Source organism: Boleophthalmus pectinirostris, unplaced genomic scaffold (genome assembly GCF_026225935.1).
Source record: "Boleophthalmus pectinirostris isolate CB_2022bp ecotype Guang Dong unplaced genomic scaffold, ASM2622593v1 HiC_scaffold_18, whole genome shotgun sequence".
NCBI classification, from domain to species: Eukaryota; Metazoa; Chordata; class Actinopteri; order Gobiiformes; family Gobiidae; genus Boleophthalmus; species Boleophthalmus pectinirostris.
The window spans coordinates 18,789,000-18,809,173 of NW_026571133.1; the positions used below are offsets into that span (position 1 = coordinate 18,789,000).

The 20,174-nt window shown below is 37.9% G+C and overlaps 1 protein-coding gene across 6 annotated transcripts in view; it reads right to left on the minus strand.

Annotated features, from left to right (window-relative positions):
• The window catches only part of anks1b (ankyrin repeat and sterile alpha motif domain containing 1B), a 167,278-nt gene that overhangs the window by 47,528 nt on the left and 99,576 nt on the right, over positions 1-20,174 (minus strand). For 5 of the 6 annotated variants that reach the window (XM_055153440.1, XM_055153438.1, XM_055153436.1 and 2 more), the window contains 5 exons: positions 16,659-16,845; positions 4,488-5,092; positions 3,851-3,973; positions 1,969-2,038; positions 242-348 (listed from right to left, as the gene is read on the minus strand). In XM_055153440.1, the coding sequence (XP_055009415.1) occupies positions 242-348; positions 1,969-2,038; positions 3,851-3,973; positions 4,488-5,092; positions 16,659-16,845 (1,092 nt within the window). Of the gene's footprint in view, positions 1-241; positions 446-1,968; positions 2,039-3,850; positions 3,974-4,487; positions 5,093-16,658; positions 16,846-20,174 lie in introns of those variants that run through there. The other variant, XM_055153442.1, reaches the window with a different exon arrangement.

Here is a 20,174-nt window from a genome sequence, read left to right on the forward strand (position 1 = left end):
TTGACTGCAGTGGTCATGTACATCTGCAGTGAGATATTGAAGGAGATTTTTCTGAAGAGGATAAGTGGCGTAGGAGGACCTCACATGGCATCAGTGGGGAGAGGCAGAGATGGAGAGAAAGAGAGGAGGAGGAAGTTTGATTGGATATTATCATGAACAAGACACAGTGACAAATTATGATGTGTTAGAGAAAGAAAAAAAGAAGGTGTGACAGACAAGCATTTGTTGTAGAAATACTCACCATAAATTGCACATTGTCGAAGCCATTGGCCAGCAGGTGGTTTTCATATTGGACCAGACCAATGGAGTCAAGCCACTGGCCCACGGACTGGAGCGGGCAGCGGGGACCTATGAGGGGGTGGAGAGGCAAACGCTTGAGTAGGGAGTAACCGTCCACGCGGTAACAGCGGCAGTCCGGCTGAGACAACTGGCACTGCCACATCATGTTGTGACGGGCAAAGTGACTGTCGAAAGAGCCCGCCATGCTTCCAAGGAGTCTTTGTGCAAGGCAGCAGGAGGAGGGTTAAGAGGGGAGGGGCTGGGGGACAGGTGAGGAGAAAGACCAGAGAGGAGAGGCTAGGCTAAAAGCATGGTGAAGATGGGAAGGTCCAGCATGCAAGAGCTGCAAGGTCTACTAAATCCACAGACGGGGAAACCGGCTTAAGTTGTATCCACACACGCTGCTTTCGTCCTGGGGGTAAAATCCTGCGCGCGATGCTCAGAGCTGGAGCAGAGGTATAGATCCCCGAGCTGCCGTGTTGTCGGTGTGCAGCAGCTGCTTTCCTTTTCAGCTGTTGCGCTCGCTTGGCTGCTCCCTCGAGTGTGTGTGAGACAGAGAGAGAGAGAGAGAGAGAGAGACAGAAAGAGAGAGAGAAAGGGAGAGAAAGAGAGAGAAAGAGAGAGAAAGAGAGAGAGACATGCATGCGCTGTACTTTCTCTTTATCAACTACTCCCACTCTCATCTGTATGCTCCTGCAGCCTCTCTTCTCTCTCCCCTGCGCATCCCCTCTCGCTCACCCACTCCGCTCACTCTCTCACTTGTTTCTGTCTGCCTCGCGTGTGGTGTGGAGCTTCACCCCACTCTACATATATATGCCTTGGTCGACTGATAATAGACATCACAACAGCACTGGCTCCTTTGTCTGCTAGCCTGGCTCCCTCCCACTAACACACACGGCATAGCCAGAACACACACACAAGTCCCTGTAAACGTGTGGGTAAGTCCGAATGTCTTTGGCTGTAAGTGGATGCATGCCTCACTGTGGTAACCATGGTTAACAGAGGCGTTTGCATTCACCAATGAAACAAGACAGGGAGAGGGATGGAGGATGGGGGCGTGAGTAGTGAGAGAGGAGAGTGAAGGCAGCAAATATACAGAGATTCAAGGTGCACAGGCAAACAGGTTAAATAATTAACCGAACACTGATAGGTTGGTTTGCATAGCAAAAGATATGCAGCCTGGAATTATTTTCATTATGCACTCATATTTGCTGTGCTAGCACGACTTAACAATGTCTATACCTTAATTTGTAAAATTTTTTATGTATTACATAGAGAGAAACTAATGGCATTGTTGACAGATAATATAAAGCATGGATTCTCATAATGCAGTCTGCCTCGCATGTGGTGTAATATTTAATACTGATCCTACTGGTGGTAAACAATATTATAGTATATTGTTTCTTTTCTCTTCTGACTTAATCCTAGCTTAGATTTAATTTTGACATGAGTTAGACATGGCATTGATCTAGGTATTCAGAAATATAAAAATAATTGTGTTACTATGATAGACGAGAGATGATGTTGAACAGATGAAAAAATGAGACGTCACTCCAGGGAAAATTGAGTGAGTAATAAGCACTGAGGGAGAAAACATATGCCACTGTAGATTTCATGACATATATTAAGATGATGTATGTAACACTTTATATAACATTATATACACTGTGTGAATAGTCATGCATTTACCTGAAGTGTCTTCTTTAATGTCCAGCCCACTGCCAATCCCAGCTCCAATAGAGCTCATAATTTTGTCAATCTGAAACAAAGGGAGAAAGGGGCATAGTTAGACAGGTGTACACCATGTGCAAAAAAGACACTTCCAGTAATAAGCTGAACCCCTATTTCTGGATTCAAGTGTCACATAACATGATCATTATGGTGAGCTGAATGTCAGTCATCCCCTTGTGGATTGAAAAAGCATGGCGGAGCAGACAGGGAAAGGAATTCAGAAAAATGAATGAGGAAACTAGTTTGGACAGAGTTTGAAGTACCCTCATTATACATGAGGTACAGAGGGGGCACCAACCATCCCTAACCCCCAGACCCCTTCCACCCTCTCCACTGTAGCCTGCATAGCCATTTGGCTGCTTAAAACAGCACTGAACCATGGGTCAGGAAACGGGCTGGTCTCAAATGGCAGGTCTGAGAAATGCAAACAGGGTTTACGAACAAACAGACCATAACAGTGCCCTTTAATTCAGGGCAGAAACAATAAAAACTGTTGTTAACAAATAACTAACAATGCTTTTATTTAGTATATGCATTTAATAAATGCTTGATTTAACTCATTTTATTGGTTTGCATAGACAGAAGAGGAAACCTAGTCAAAAATATCCATATTTATATTTAGATTAGATAAATTAAAACATTAAAATATAAATGTAATTTGTACATGGTTCTGTACCATCACCAATAGAAATACAGCAAGAACAAATGCATGGTGTAAATAAAATAACAAAGATACTGGTCATATCTCAAAACAGATTCATTTTCATAATGAAGAAAGACAAGCCAAAGCAAAGCCTGTCAGAACATTAACTGATGTGTAAAAATGACAGAAGTGACATGATGATAAGCGGAGCACATTTCACTGTCTCACACAGCAATGCAATTCTACAACAAGATTTACTGTATATAAAACCTAATACACAGTTTGACAAACAATAATATATGATATATAATATATAATATATAATATATATGTTTTGACAGCATAACTGTTAGCAGCTGATTCGCTGAATAGGCAATAAGGAGGAAGATTGGATATCCTCTGAACACTGACTGTTGCAAGGTGTCTCTAGTGAATCACTGATGCTACAAATAGATCAAGTTTGTTTTGTATTTCCTAGATGCCCATATATCACTTCTAGATCTCCCTGAAGCCATCTTATCTCATCCCCAACTGCTGTGCAATTCAACAGAAAAGGTTACCTTAATTGCTGGGAATTATGGGAAACTCCATATGGTAATTTATTACCCTTGGCAAGACATGTACAGTATTAGAAAAAAGAATGCATGGATGCAAATGAGTAATGTCCTCCAACTCACATTAATGACCCATATAAAATTATGAAAGCCAATTATTCTAGAATAGACAAAAACATGCCCTCGTGTAACTGGAAAACCAAGAAAACAAACAAATAATATGCAAAAATCTGCTGATAGTCAGAAAATTTTGACTATGTGGATAGAAATAACAGATACAAATGTGCGTGCAACTTAAGTGTTTAAAAAGAGAAGAGATTCTATTAGTGCTCTCTGAGCCTCAAACAGAGCCTAAAACACAGAGCCTTACACCTCATGACTATTTTTCTCTCTTTCTGGTCGACACCCAGTAGCACTGTTCTGGCTACTGAGAAAAATCAATGTGGCACCATCTTGAATTAGAGGAACCATTTGTCCCATATCAGCCACTATATCTACTACAAAAAATAATCTATTATATTTTAAGGGTCTATACTATAAAATGTGTTTCGTATTGAAATATAAAGTAACCTCTGACCACCTTTATTGATCTTTTACCCACTTGATTGATTTTAAATTTCATTTAAAAAAAAAGTCCATTTACCTCTTCCCACTCGGCTGTGAAGGACGGTGTCCTCTCCAGTCTTCCCACCGGAGTGGTGCCGTCACCTGGGCTTGGGCTCTCCACACCCTGGCCCCGACTGCCAGATCCCCAACTGTGCTCTTCCTTTAGAAGACAAAACCATTTGTGTTTCAGTAAATACTAATCAATAACAGACGGGAAGTGGCCCATATACGCAAACCTTTAAACAAGCAGTAAGATCTCCCATCTCTACCACTTTGATCCTAATTAAATGTTTTTTTTTCCTATCAAACAGACTATGTATCAAGCTTATAACTTATTAAACATGCATTAAGGAAATGTATTCCAGTGTGTTTCTTGGCGGCTGTTCTGTGTCTCAGATCAGTAGGATATATAATTGACTGGTAATCTTATTTCCTGCTCTCTATGTTGCACAGCAAAATCTTAATATATAAAAATATGCCTGATAAGTGAAAATGCTCTGGAGAGTTAAATGTTTGTATAAGTTATGTGTTTTACCTTATTTTTTGCTATAAAGTTTCAACATTTTATATATATAAATATATGGACAAGTACTATGCTGCTTGCTACTTTGTGAACCCACATAGTCGGATACTTTGTGTATAATGTTCCGCTCGGTATACAGTGAAAGTCTTACCTGAATTGGAGTCACTGCAACTAGATTGGAGTCCGATTTCGACAGAGATTTGGACAGTTGCAGGTCCAGCACACTACGAGGCATGGACCGCATCCTTCCTAGGGTGCAAGTCCCAGATGAAGCGTCCTTAGCCAGGGTCTCTAGCAACTCTCCGTTCTGATTGGATGAATACGAGGGCGGGCGGTCCAGTGTCGCCCACCCCCGAGTTGAGTCTATGTGCTCACAGTTTTTGGGTCGAGCCTGATCCTGATTGACCTGTGTGTGAAAAATAGTCCTGTACACGACCTGTGGCTTCTTCGGCTCAGTAGCACCCTTTTGTTGGGATAGCTGTGTGTCTGTCCTGGAGAAGATTTGCGTGGGCCCACCTCCGATAACTATACTAAAGTCTGGCGTTTGAAGGAAGGTGCTCTGGTGGTCTTGGGAGGCGTACTTGCGAGGTTTGTGGTTGTACAGGTGGTAAGGCGTGTCTGGGGTCTCACAGGCCGGAGAGGATCCATGGAGAAGTCCGGCAAACTCTTCCGGGATGTGGCTCTTGCGGCGCTCCTCTAGCAGAGCCGAGGGGGGAGGGGCAGGGGCAGGGGGGTCCCGCTGATACGCACTGTCGTCTAAAACAAAAACACATAAAAACCCATTAGCTTACAAGTTGCAACACACATTTGCGCCATGTTCTGCCATATTTAGCCTAATAACATCAAGCTAACCTACTTTCTCAGAAGAGCCCAATACTGAAAGTGAGAAGCAATGGATTATGTCAGCAGTAATCCAGACTGCATTAAGTTGTTATACAAACACAAATGTGCCGAATACCTTTTCATCAGTCAACAGCAACCTCGAATTAAACAACTAAAGAGGGTCAGAAAAACAGAACAAAACATCTAAAGCTGTGAATAGTGAGATAAGAGCAAGGAACTGTGTCTTTTGCATTTCGTTAGAATTCCTCTGAGGGGGGAATAAAAGAACTCCTGACTCTAATTTTCCTCGCTTTATCCCCTCCTTTCTCTCTCTCTTGGTTTACAAAAAGGTGTATGCTTCCGTCTGAACTTGTGCATGGATGCATAAACTCATTGTGTCTCTTGTCAAGTTATTTAGGATATGCTTTGAAAGCCCACGCAGCACATAAGAGCATCATAGGGCAAAAAGAACTACAAACCTCAACTCATTGTGATTAGGCCTGTCACGATAACAAATTTTGGAGTATAATATACAGTATATTGCTGAAATAAATATAGATGATAAACAATAATATTGAAACCAAACTATAAAGCAGAATTATCCCCAAAAAAGTATTCTACATCTACAATATTGCTAAAAAAAAAACTAAAAAAAAAACTGAGCTGCAATGCGCAAATGGTAAAATACAACACTTTAGTAATAAGACTGTACAGTTTTAGCTCATAATGAAACTTTTTACAGCTAAATCTTATCACACTGCAAAGAAAATAACCAAAAATTACAAGTACTCTCGATAAATATTGACCCCCAAAGATTACAGTTCCACCTGTCATGTATTGAACCATAAGTCGATGTAATAATCATGACAGGCCTAATTGTAGCAACTATACCTTTTTTTGTGAACAAGAAAGATTTATATGGGTGGGTGTGCCTGTCAGATTGAATTTGCTTTTAAAACACCTCAGGTCAAAGATATGTTACAAAGTGAAGAAGAAAGAAAAAAAAAAACAACAGTTGAATTAAAAATGCATATATGTTATCTGTTGTGATTATTTTGCCAATGGTACTTCTGATATAATGATGGCTGTTCTTGTCAATCCGAAAAACACACTGAAACCACATGTAATAAATATTTTGCATTTCTTGGAACAAAGACCATATTTTGTGCAATGGATTATGTGCAGCTTGGTTGAATCCCTCCACTTCATTTTTTTCTTTTGTGTTAGAAACTGTTATGTTGTGTATAGGGCCATGTAAGCAGCCCGAAATCAGTTATGCAGGACTATAACAAAAATTAAACTTAGATTTAAACTTAGACAAATGTTATGTTATTGATCACAGTAGCTTACATTATTGTCACATTACATTATGCATTAGAACAGAATATATATGTGTGTGTGTAATATATATATATATATATATATATATATATATATATATATATATATATATATATATATATATATATATATATATAACACACACACACACACACACACACACACACACATACACACATATATATATACATATATATATATATAATATATATATATATATACATATATACACACACACACACACACACATATATATATATATATATATATATATATATATATATATATATATATATATTAGTGCTGTCATGCGATTAAAAAACTTGAGAGATTAATTAATTATGATTTGTAATTAATTAATCTAATTAATCTCATTTTAATATCACCTAAAAATTGCTGAGAAAAGCCTTCAATTTGAGGTATTTTCATTTAAATTCATTATTACATTATTGTGGCAGATCAAAAGACTGATATAGATTTTAAAAAGTTACTTTATAAAGTAATTTATTGTTTAACAAATCTCTCCAAATTGGCTGTTGAGCCCAAGTCTCCATGAATAAGAAACTGTTTGCTGTAAAGTAGCAAAGACGAGGAAATCTGAACATAAGAACTTTTGTCTACTTAAAGACAATAAAAAGTCCAGTCTTTCCTTAACCATATTAAAAATATTATTGATAGAGAAATATATATGAGATCACTGGTTTTAGTCCTGGTTTAGACCTGGTTTAGACCTGCTTTAGTCCTACTTTAGTCCTAGTTTAGTCCTGGAATGGGTTAATCCTGGTTTTAGTCCTGGTGTTAGTCCTGGTGTTAGTCCTGGTTTAGACCTGGTTTAGACCTGGTTTACTCCTGGTTTAGTCCTGGTTTAGACCTGGTTTTAGTTCTGGTTTTAGTCCTGGTTTAGTCCTGGTTTAGTCCTGGTTTAGACCTGGTTTAGACCTGGTTTTAGTTCTGGTTTTAGTTCTGGTTTAGTCCTGGTTTAGTCCTGGTTTAGTCCTGGTTTAGACCTGGTTTAGTCCTGGTTTTAGTCTTGGTGTTAGTTCTGGTTTAGAGGCGCACAGGAGGAAGCTCGGTTTACGCCGCGTACGCGAGAAAACACGATCCACACGCGGCGCACGGGAGGACAGCGATGTCCGCGCAGTGTCTACGGAAGAAAACGTGGTCCGCGCGTTCTCAGGGTAATGACGATGATGAAGGTGTGTGTTTGTTTGTGTGTTTGTTTGTGTGTGTTTGTGTGTGTTTGTGTGCGTGTCCCCTCATGTGGCAGGTCACTATAGGACAGTAGTGCAGACATCATGAGTCTATGCAGGTTGTTTTCAGGCGATATTATATTTGTTATTTTCTTTTATATTTCACGTCGGGAGAATAATTTCCAAGACACGAATGTGTTTTTACCTGTGAGATGCTGCCTCTGTTCTACTGGCTCTACGACCTCGTCCATTGTGCGACTGATGCCGCCAACATTAACATGACGTTTACATCGCTCTTACTGCGCGCGTTTTGTGTGGCTTTCCGGCAATGAGTGGAATTACCGAAATAAAAAAATGTATAAATGTGTTTTGTGTGTGTGTGTGTTGTTGTCCCAACAACACATAAAAACAGGTTTTATAATAAAGAAACTCACATACAGAAACACGAAAGTTCGAGATTAAAAATTAGATTAACCCGATTAAAAAACATAACGCGCTAAATATGACTGTAATTAATTAATCGCAATTAACGCGATAATTTGACACCCCTAATATATATATATATATATATATATACACATATATATATACACACATACATACATACATACATATATATACATACACACACACACACACACACAATGTAAATTCAGCCTACCAGCTCATGCACAATCTGTCATGCTATAGTATGATAACTGCCCTCTGCATGCCTAGACACTTTTCTGTCCTATTGCATAATGTAATGTGACAGTACACCATACAACAATATAACACACAACACACTGGGATTAGGAAATGGAAATCTTGGTTTATGGTCATGAAAATCCTTCAGAGATCGAGAGGAATATGTTTAGGATTAAGTGATGTTCTTTCAGATGCTACCTTTGTAAACCAACACTTAGTGACATTTTTATGTCTTAAATAAATAAAAATAAAAACCCAATTAACAGCCTCAGATAATGAGAAATGAGTCATAATGTTACATGGACATTTTGGCTTAAAGCAGAAAAAGATTTAGTCATGACTAATCTCCACCCATTACAGGATAAACTAAATAAATAGCCCTGAAGGATTGCATCAAAACATACTTCATGCTTGCTTGCTTACTTATTCATTTGTTGATGTGTTTATGCTTGCCTCAGTATGTGTCAACTGTAATGTGCTTTTCTGTTTGATGTTTCAATTTGCTGTAATAAAAGCGAGTACTTGTGACTTGGCTGTATGCACTCTATGTTACTGCAGATGAGGCATTTCAATAGATTACATAAAGCCTATGTTCTTTCTGGACCCTGAAGGCATCATTGTGCCTCCACAATAGTTTACCTAATGAAGTGATTTTAAGTGGCCAAGCCTCTCTTCAGAACATTGTGTAAGTAGTAATTCACATCTCTCTTTCTCGCCATGTTGTTTCTCTTTATAAAAACGAAGATTGCTGGCAACAGGTGAGCCGCTTTTGTTGCCTTGGTAACACAGACCCAGTGCTGGCATCTCGTGGAGTTTTAGGAGTGTCTTTGGCCTTTGCAGCGACAGTGTATGACAGATGAATATAATAAAAGAAACTATATGGAAATGACTACATCTCTGGAAATCATTAAGAGAAATGTATGCAAGTAAGGTGAGCATTTTAAAGCTGAATGTGTAAAAAGTAATTAAGAGTGCATAAGAATGAAAAATAAGCAAAACTGATTTATTACACATTGAGTATGGAATGGCAAATATTAAAAAGAAATTACAGTAATAGAATTAAAGCATGTTAGACATAACTGAGATTAAATTATTTCAATTACTATGATTAAATAGGATATAATTACTATCATAATTACTATCATAGCAATATTACTATAACTAAACATCAAAAACAGAAAATCTTTGATGATAATCTGCAATGCTCAATAGACGTGAGCTGTTAAATTAATGGACATGACCGAACAAACAAGTCAAATCCCGATAGCTTTTCATTTCTACAGCTCCCTCAGATTCTGCCTTAAGCTACATAATTCATCATTTCAGAAGCAAAGGCCAGTGGTCGTAGAGATGGAGCTTACCTGGCAGTCCAATATGTCAAAGAGTAAAAATACACTAAAAGCAAAACTCAAATAATATCAACAGGAGCAGCCTACAATTCCTGCGAAGTGTCTAAGTGATTGTGAAACTACTGTATTAACACATATGGAAAACCTCCCTCTTCTTTCAAAACCTGCAGTAGAAAAAGCACAGTCAAGTCAAGGCATGCTCCAGCCCGCTACTAAAATCTGAAATGTTGTCTTCATCAAGAGTAAGCATTTGTTTGTGCCTAAGCTTAGCCAGTCAACAGTGGCCATTATAGTCTTTCTTTACTGACTGGATTGACTGCAGAGGTGGTGTTGTGTGTCTCTTGGTAAATTGTTCGAAGAAGAAAAGCTGTCCAATCCACCTACACCACGCACAGAGAAAGAGGAGGTGGGAAAGAGACACATGTGAAATGCAGTACACTCAATACACCTAAACAATGCATTTTATTTATAGACTATATGTTTAGGGCAACTGGGAAGCAAGGGAGTCCACTGGTGGCAATACTATGAATGTAATTTCTGCTGCTAATATGTTTAGGTGGTCTATTTTTGAGTGAACCTTTTGTGAGTTGACGCAAAAGGCTGAGTACCGAAAGTGGAGCAATGCTGTACTGGGAATGGGAAATCCCTCACTTTGGAAATGGAGGAAAATGGAGGAATTTTTTTTTTTTATTTTTTTAAAACACTAGGTCAAAATACATTGCACATTGTGGACTAGTTTTGTTTGCATTTCAAAAAAAAAAAAAAAAAGATGTGGAAGTTTACCAATATCTAGGGTTCAAGCAAGAGATAATCAACACTATATTGCATTAAAGGTGCATTGTGTAACTTTTCCATTAAATTCTTTTCTCTATAGAGATGTTTTCTGCTTTGCCTGAAAGTTTTCACAGTATGGTATTTAACTTTTATATCTTGATGGAGATTAAACCAGAGGGAACATCGCACATGGTCAGTATGCCTGTTTCTGTAGGTATTTTTGAGTTATAAATCATCAGTAATTGAATAAAATAAGGTAGAGCTATACTTTGGTTATACTTTGGAACATTCCAGGTAGAGCAGTTACATATCCATAGAAACAAGCAGGTGAAGGACTCCCATCCAAAAAATTACATACTGCACCTTTAAGGGATTGTAAAACATAATCTAAATATGTAATTGTTTTGTTTTGTTTTTTGTTTGTTTTATTATTGTTATTTTTTTATTCCAACTATCCTGCTCATAATTAGGGTGTTTTTTTCATTAAGGTTTTGGTACACCTTAGTCATTTACAAGTAGCAATTCATTCTCAGATTCTTGTACCATACTGAAGAGATTTCTAATTTACAACACACACACACACACAATTTGAATTTAATTTGGCTCATTAACCAACTGAATAAAAACAATGAGGATGGTGCAGTGCCCTTGTGAGCAGGCAAATGTGCATGGTATAGGGAAAACAATAGGGCAGATAAGGGGGGAATCTGACTGAGTGGAAAATAGAGTTTAAGTGGAGAGGCAAATGACTTCTGGAGAGGCGCACAGCAGCGCTACAGACAGTGAAATGATACAGAGTGGTGACGAATGACTGAGGACCAGGCTGAGAGTGAGTGGGCGTAAGGAGTTCATAACAGCCAATGACATACACATAGAGACACAGAGGTGAGTGAGCTGCAGAAGAGGCTGAGGAAGAGGCAATGTTCTGGATTGAGCGATTTATAAGACTAATAATACTGAGCTTATGGTATTAGAGGGTTATACTGTCCATTCAAAAGGATAAAACTCTGTACAGCAATGATATACAGCTCAAGACAAACCCTCTATTTGTATGTAAAATGACAATCAAACATGTGACCTTGGCATTTGTGGAAATACAATGTTGCATTTTCACAATATCAGGAATGGCCGCAAGAAAAAGAACAGAATTTTGTGATCTTGATATTTTTGTAGGCTGCTGCACTTAACCTTTTGTAACATTAATACAACTGAACTCTGGTGGTATTAATTTCACAGCTTTGCCCATTGTTTTGTTTTGACAGTTTGAAAGTTTTTATTCTGTGTCACAACTTTATGCACACAAAAATGTGCTGCCAGCAAATAAATCTTGAGATCTTAATTGACAGTTTCTTGTTGCCAAATTTTATAAAAAACACTTTTGGGAGTACATGATTCAGTGAAAGCAATAACTCAGGATTATTGACAGACCTATGAACACTATAAATAATACACAATTCTACCTCTGTGGAGCGTGAGGTGCACACACAGGAACTCAGTGGAGATGATCCCAGCATATGATAAAGCTTGTTCAGCTCTCCCTCTCTCATGATGCTCTGTGAACTGTTATTAAAAACTACAGAGCAATATCACAGCTGTCAGTCATGCCTGAGACGAAGGACCACAGCCCTATTTCCTCAGCGCCACAGGCCTCAGAGATCATTATCAGCCTGCAGGGAACATGGCACCTGCTAATGATAAGGTAGTACAGGCTAATACAGGCACAGTGTGCAGCGCTCGGATTTATGATTGCATTAATAGATTACAAAGTCACATTAATGATTAAACAGTACTGTGGCCAAAGGGAAATAATTAAAAAGTCTAAAAAATGTATTTTAATGCTATGTATAACGTAAAGTCAAAAAGATTTAAGAAGACTGATCCCACTCCTCAAGTGAGAGAGTCAGAGAAATTATGGTGGTCTCAATGATTCTAATTTAACTACAGACACATTTAAGAGCTCCACTTGTAAGGTCTGGAGGAGTCAGTAACAGGAAAAGGAGGGGGGAGTCAAAGACAAAGGTATCAGAGATGGAGGTTTGCTTTGGGAGTGATGAGGATTTAAAACAGCCAGAGAAAAAGCTTTTATCCATTCAGAATGATGGACTCTTGTCAGCAATTGTCAATTCAAAACAAAACATTGCATTGTTTTGAATTGTCAATCATCCTCAAAATAGCTCCATATATCAGGAAGTCAAAGCCCAAAAATAATTGGCTATAGCAAATGGTCACTTATAGATGTTTTAGAGACAAAATCAGAAGAGGCAGATGGCAATGGTTGGTAATATTTTATAGGAAGAAGAACAAAAATAAATGTTATTTCTATGGTATAAATACAATATTTTTTCTTTGTTCAGATAGAGCAGCTAGGTCTTCATGAAACAATTCCCTACGTATTAGCAAAAGTATGATTCATGAACTAGAGTGGTGAAATGTTTGTATTATATATTATATATTATATAATTGTTTTATTATTTATTTATTTAGGGACCTTTATTTAGCCAGGACAATCCTGAAGAGAAAAGCAGATGGAGTTAAGTTTGAGCTTTACGATCCATGAGACATAGAGGAAGACCAAAGAGGAGATTTTTGGATATAATAAAACAATTCAGAGGTAAGTTAGAGTGAGGAAATGCACTGCAAATGACAGGGTAGAATTGTTGTGGAGAGCCCTTAAGCGAGGTGGAAAAGCAACATATTTTAACCTGATATCCACCAGCAAATCTGATCTATAGTAAACTAATATCACATGCAAAAAGGTCATTCCATATCAGAGATGGGAGCTCACTTTATAGCCCACATCGTAGAAATGGATTTAGAGTAAATCCAGCCTTAAGGACCCAGTCTCCGCATGCACAATCCCCAGCTTCATTCACAATTCCAGACACACACATGAACAGTATTCCCACAGAGGTTCGTCTCTCGCCAAACTCATTTTACAAGGCTCTGGAAGTGCGGAGTGATGCGTCTCTCACCCGCATCGTGTGTGTGTGCGTGTGTGCGTGTGTGCGTGTGTGCGTGTGTCTGTGGAGACTGGGAGGAGGAAGTGTTAAATGTGATGAGGCAGCCGCTCGCTAACAACTCTGTGTGCTAACTGTGTGTACGAGCTGTGAGGAGTTGTAGCAGTTGATGTTGTATAAAGCAAACAGCCTGTATGACAGACGTAAAAACTGTTCAGAGGGGAAGGGGAAATCTGGGAAAATAGAGCTGATGCAGGGGAAGAATACCTGAATGTGGATAATGTTACAGAGGAGGATTTATTATAATCATTTAAAAGAATTATTATTATTTTATTTAATTTTTTTAATAACACATATCAGTTGACAATTTAGTGGCGGTAAGGCACCATGAAGTAGTTTATCAGCTGCCAATTAAAACTCACTTGAAAATAATGTTTAGTGACTTGTTTAATATCCAGTCTGCTCTAAGTTGTTTTTTTATCATCATTTGAAATCTTTATGTTTTAAGAACAAATTATATTTTCTCTTTTTCTTAATTTTTTTAAAATGTATTTATAAAAAAAATAAATAAATAAAAAAGCAAATTGTATAACATGCGTCTTCATTGGGCACACTCAATATATTCAACCTGCATGGCAACAAGAAAAAACTCATTTATGTAACTGGAGCACTGCTCGGCTGCTTTTTCTGTGAAGAAATGTGGTGGAATTCCTAATGTGTGCTTTCCTGTGGGTTATGGAAACAATAAAAGTATGTATATTATTAAACATAGAGGAGAGAAAGGGAAAAGATTGTATAGAAGATCTGTGACGTTGTGTCAAAAGTTTTGTGCAAACGTAGGCAGACTTTAAATCACTGTTCCCTGCAGACTAACAGGCAGTGTGCTGAGTGAGTTTATGTCGGGGTGTGTGTGGAGCAGAGCTGCAGCAGGAAACTAAAGAAAGAGCCTAATGAAGGTAACCCAGCTATTTTCAGAGGATCTTTTTGTCATTTTACATTCATTAACTCCAGATCAGCTGTGTGTTTTGAGAAGACTGAGAGAGGTGTTTCCAAATGACTCCTATTTAGAATAACTAATACACCATATCTGGTTTACTATATGCAGTCAGACCAGTCTAAGTCCCAAAGTCTATGTAAATAAATCCATACCTGTGCACAGTGCCTGTTTGTTACGGACATGTCGAAGGGGGCGCTGCATAATTCATAGAGGACAACAGCGTCAGCAGTGAGCAGTGAGCAGAGGGCACACAGGAGTATTCTTTAGAGCTGTGTCCAACATTATGTAAGACCTTCTTACAGAGCATAAACATCAGTACCGCAATGGATCAGGTTATAAATAGCCTTCTTTTATCTGAGTGCCCACGCAGGTGCCTGACACTGTAACATCACCGCAGGTTACAGATTTATGTTGAGTTGGTAAAACTGCTGGATTTAACCAAAGGCATGGTACGAATAAGATATTGTCTATGTGTAGAGGAAGGAAAGCCCTTTTATGGTCATATTCTGTTTTTTACATTCATCCTTTGAAATCTACTCATTCATTCTCTTCAGTTTTTGGATTTTGTTACAAGCCCTCACCTCCTCTGCAGCGCTACACTGGATCTGTTCACCCACTCTTTTTCCACTAGCATCTTTAGATTTTGATGAGATTTTGGCATCAGTACCAACAAACATACAGACTGTATACCAGTATATACCACATTGGTGTCTTTTTGTAAGTCATTTGTTACCATGGAAACCTTACAATAGGCTTTCTGAGCCAAATCATAGGAGAGATTAGATATAGCCAGCAGAGGAGAGGGAGGATAGATATCGAAATTATGTGAATAAGACAATCTTCAACACAGCATGTGGCTGGTTATAATAGAAAGTTTTTGGTTTAAAATTGCTAAATTACCAAAGAAGCTAAAGAAACACAAAAAAATGAAATGAACTAAAAAATAAATAAATCATAAATCATACAAGTTATTTAAAGTATCCATATGTACTGCTACCAACATTCATTTTCACTCGACTGCACTATGTCTACAAATCACTACTTCTCCATGATCAGACACACTCTGGTCTCAGGAGATGGGATCAGGTCTGGTTATCTACATTTGAAATGGAAATGGAGTGTTTCAGTTACATAAATACTGTTGACTGACATCAGCTGGTATCAAACACCCGGTTCTTTTCAGTTTTACGCTGTGATGTGGGAGGGTGCACCTGTGGCCTGATAATGAGTGTTCTCCACAAATCAAAGTGCCTCCATGTCTTTGAACCTCTGAACATCAGGCGTTAGGTTCTCAGCATCCAACTCCTCTCTGATACAGTGCAAAATCAGAAGAGCCAGTAAGCCAATACTTCCTCTTTATTACATGCTAACTGAGAAAAAAATATTATAGAGCATATTACTGATTCAAGTCCTGCTTTTATTGAATTATTATTAATAAATTTTCTAGGTTTACAAATGGAAGGAAAAGTAGAAATAGAAGTAGTTGTAGAAGCTTAAACAGCGTAAAGAAGCTAAACAGCCAAAGTTTTAAAAGTTGTCCAGATTCAGGTCAAACAATTAAAGTAATTGTATATTTATATTTTATCTTGGTGAGCAAGTACACATTCCACCCATTATGTGATGATTTATTTTGGATCTGAAGTATTTAAAGTCAATGATTGGATAATTACAAGATAAAAATGTTTCATCTGCTCTGACAGGAAAAGGACTCCTTGGTGGAAAAACTGATTTCTTGCACTTGTACGATAAGTAAATGTCACTTTGCATCTAAACTTGTGGCTAAACCTTAAATAGAATTTACACGCTCACACAGTTTCAGAAGTGAAGCAAAATATGTATTTGGTTCAGTGAAATTCTTAAGTGTATGTTTTTTAAGCCTGAGGATATTAAATATTTCTCAAGGCCTAGGACAGGTGATTAAAGTTTGATTTTGTTTTCTAAACCAAGAGGAGCAGTTTTAGCAACTGTTAATAGGGCCACTTCCAAACACCTGGGTATATAAGAGCCTATACTTTAAAAGGGAACAGTTCCATGTTCCCTTCCATCTTCGCAAGATGACAGCATTCAAAACAAGCAAAGAAGTATCAAATCCCAACAGTTTACAGAGGAAACTCGTGCTTGTGTTGTCGCAGAGAGAGGTCAGAGGTCACCATTATTCTCTAGCACTCAGAGTTGTAGTCCATGCTCTGTGTGTAACTGTCTTACCAGTGAACTGACAGTCGTCGTTGGAGCCAGCAGAGTCCTCCTGGTTGGGGCTAAGGGGGGGACTGGCAGGGGGGCTGGTGCTGAAGCTTGCGTATCCCAGAGAAGAGCTCACCTCACTGGGTTCACAGCTGTGGTTGACTGGCCTCTGAACATCCAGGGAGGAGGACAGAGAGGTGCGCTGTTTTGGCTATGAAAAGGAAAAGTCAGGTAGAGATTAGGAATTAGGAATGTCTGGATATATCAGAATTAGACAGATTTTTGGGAGGAGCATTAGCATTAGCTTTGTCACATCGTCACTGTGTAACAAAATGTGCTTGATTCACATCTTATTATGCTTTCTCTTTGCAGACTAACAATTGTTATCTTTTTAGATTATTATTATTATTATTATTTATTTATTTATTTATTTATTTATTTTTTTGTGTAAAAAAGGAGAACCCACTATGATTTTATATCATTACAGTAGTATTTCAGTTGGTACTGAGAATGTGGCCTTTTCCTTAGTATCACTTTCATGTTATTATTGTGACAATTGTTTTAAGGATTTCTTTCTCCACAGGCTGTGCACCAATTGAAATGTATAAAGGAAAACAACACTGTAAATTAACTGTAAATGTAATTATGTGTTAAATGAAGGGAATTGTTTTCCACAGTAGATGCAGAGGACAAATCACCCTCTTGACAGACATCTGGTAAACAGGCCTTATATAACCACACATTTGCACCTCTCAACTACCTGCTGCTTCACTTCACAAACAGCACAGTCAAACTCTACTGCAGCCTCTGTGAGTGTGGATCAATACAAGGCTCTATTAGACACTGCAGCATTCAGAGATATTAGGCAGGCATATGACAGGACAACCTTCACAGGACCTTCAGAGCTGCCGTGGGACAAAACCTGGGGCAGGAACATATAGAAAATCAAAGCTCAGTGCTGGAGAAATTGTGGCTGCAGGTAGCCCTTCATTAGTGTGTCTTTTGGGGTTGTCCAACCGTTCATAAATATTGGAGTGAGATTAATAATGCACTGCAAATTATTTTCAACATTAACATCCCATTCGACTTTGAAACTCTGTATCTGGGACATACTATGGGAACTTTTGAAAGCCATTAAAAAGAGAAGGGTGAACCAAATGTGAAGGACTGGGTGCCAATAACAATGGATGTTTATAAAACTGAAACAAACAATACCTTTCCAGAGAAAATGGTCATAAAGGCCCTCTCCCAATATTCGCATTTAACACTTCAAAAGCCCACTGTTCTCTGGAGTATGGAGTGATGAAGACTTTGGGTACAGAACTCATGCAGCACTCATACCTTAGCAACTTATGAGAAACTTAGCAGCAAGCATTAAATGGATACAACGGGAAAAAATGGCTTAACAGTTAAATGGATCATATCTTAAACCAATATGTGAACAGTCCAGGTAATAACACCTGTAATAACGTTAACACAGATCTTACTTGTTTATGGCCAATGTAGCTGTGTTCTGTTCATATTTGTTATACTACAAACAATAATAAAAAGAAATTCAAAGCTTTGGAGTAAACAGTGCTTCTTACCATACAATCTGCTGCTATGGGTTAGCTGAGAACGCTTTGAAACAAGGCTTTGAACAAAACCAAGCAAAGAAATGAAAGTTGGAAAATAAAAGTGTTATTTTTATTTATTTTGCCAAATAAATGGAAATGTGGCATATTTTGATGAACAGAAGTGCCTCTAGAAACTTGTGAAGTTTTAAGAGTTTTAGGAGAAAAGGGAATGGAGAACCAAGCACAAAAAGCACTAAGCAGTTTTACTGCTGTCCGTATTGGGGTAATATCAAAATTGGCTCCCATGGCGTATGGGTCTTTTTATGTAGAAAAGATGATAAAATTTAACTTCAAAATGGTACCAAAACAATGAAACTTGCCACTTACTGAAACAGGCAGTGCTCAACGTAGCTTCAGCCAAATAAGAACAAGCACACGTCTGCCTCATTAAACTTTCATACATTTCATCTACATTTTACTTTGTTTCTGTGCCATCAAACTTAGAACTGAAGAAGACTATATGTTTAAACTTTTGTTAACCAATGAGCTCTTGCAAATGAATAATTTTATGGTGCAAATTAAAATACAATGACTGAAAATGTTCAAGATACAAAGAGCAGTCAAGACAGCAGAGAATGAGATAATAATAATAATACTTTGGTTAAATGTTATTATGATCCCATTAAATACAAGTCAACTTTAGTCAGTCTTTAGTCTTTCCCAGTGTTATCCAGAGCCAGCCATTGAATCAAAGTGTTAAACAAGTGTTAATTTAGCCATGGGCCTGACAATCAGAAACAGACACAAATAGCTGAAAAGCAATCAGCCCCAAATAATGGCGCAGGGGCTGAGGGTATGAGGCAGCATGTATTAACTTATATAACAACCCATGTTTAATTACTTGCATGCACATTTTCCCAATAAATATCTTTTCATCATAGCCCTCATCATCATGTTGTTTCATAGTTTGGCTTTGCGATGTTCTAATAATTATTGAGGGATTCCACACACAGACACACACACACACGCACATCCACAGCTCTGAGGCTTAGCGTCAACAATGTAAATGGACAGGAAGCTAATGAACATGTCACGGCCCATTGGAAGGGATTAATGAACGCAGTCTCCTAGATGCACATGCAAAAACACTCAAGCAGGTCCGCTATGCCTGAGTAGACTAAAATCCTGGCCCACTGCATCCTCAGGGACCACATGGCATTTAACAATTCAATAAAGTGCGTGGTGACAGCTAATAAATGATACAGTCATTAGGAAAACACGTGAATCCCCTGAGTCTTTTACTATTATCTCAAATTACTGGCTGAACTTTGCATGTGCATGTGAAGAAGCTCAACAGTAACTAATTTGTGTGTGAGCGGTGCTAAAGGGTGGACTGTTTGATCCTAAGTCATATATTTGTAAATCGTTTTTTGTTACTCGTTGTAGTTATATTTACTTGATAAATTTGTACATCTGGGTCATTTCCAAGCATACTTTTACTCCTAATGAGTAATACAGACAATTTTACAAGGTAAAAGTACTCTTTAGTGAAGCGTTGGTAAGTCTACAAGGAACAAAAGCTTTACATTGGCAATATACGTAGATTTGAACATTTACATTTCCACTCCGCCATGTTTCCCAATTTCCCAATGTTTGTATTGTTCTATCTTTTGAAAATACCAGATTTCTTTTTGTTTTTAACAACTTTAGTATGTGTCAAGTGTAGAGTGTACATTCTGCAGCACTAGGTCACCACAATTACTGTATTGATTTATCGTTCAATATATAGCGGAAACAATATATTTTGGGTCTCAATATTTATCGTGGGTACTTTTTCTTTGCAATAGTGGGGAGATTTTTACCATTTTTATGTAATAGTATGTGATTAGAACTGTACAGAATAGAATAAATAAGGTCTAAGGCTAATTTACTGGTTGCAGCTCAGAGTTTTTAATGATACTGTCTCTTTAAAAATTGCTTTACT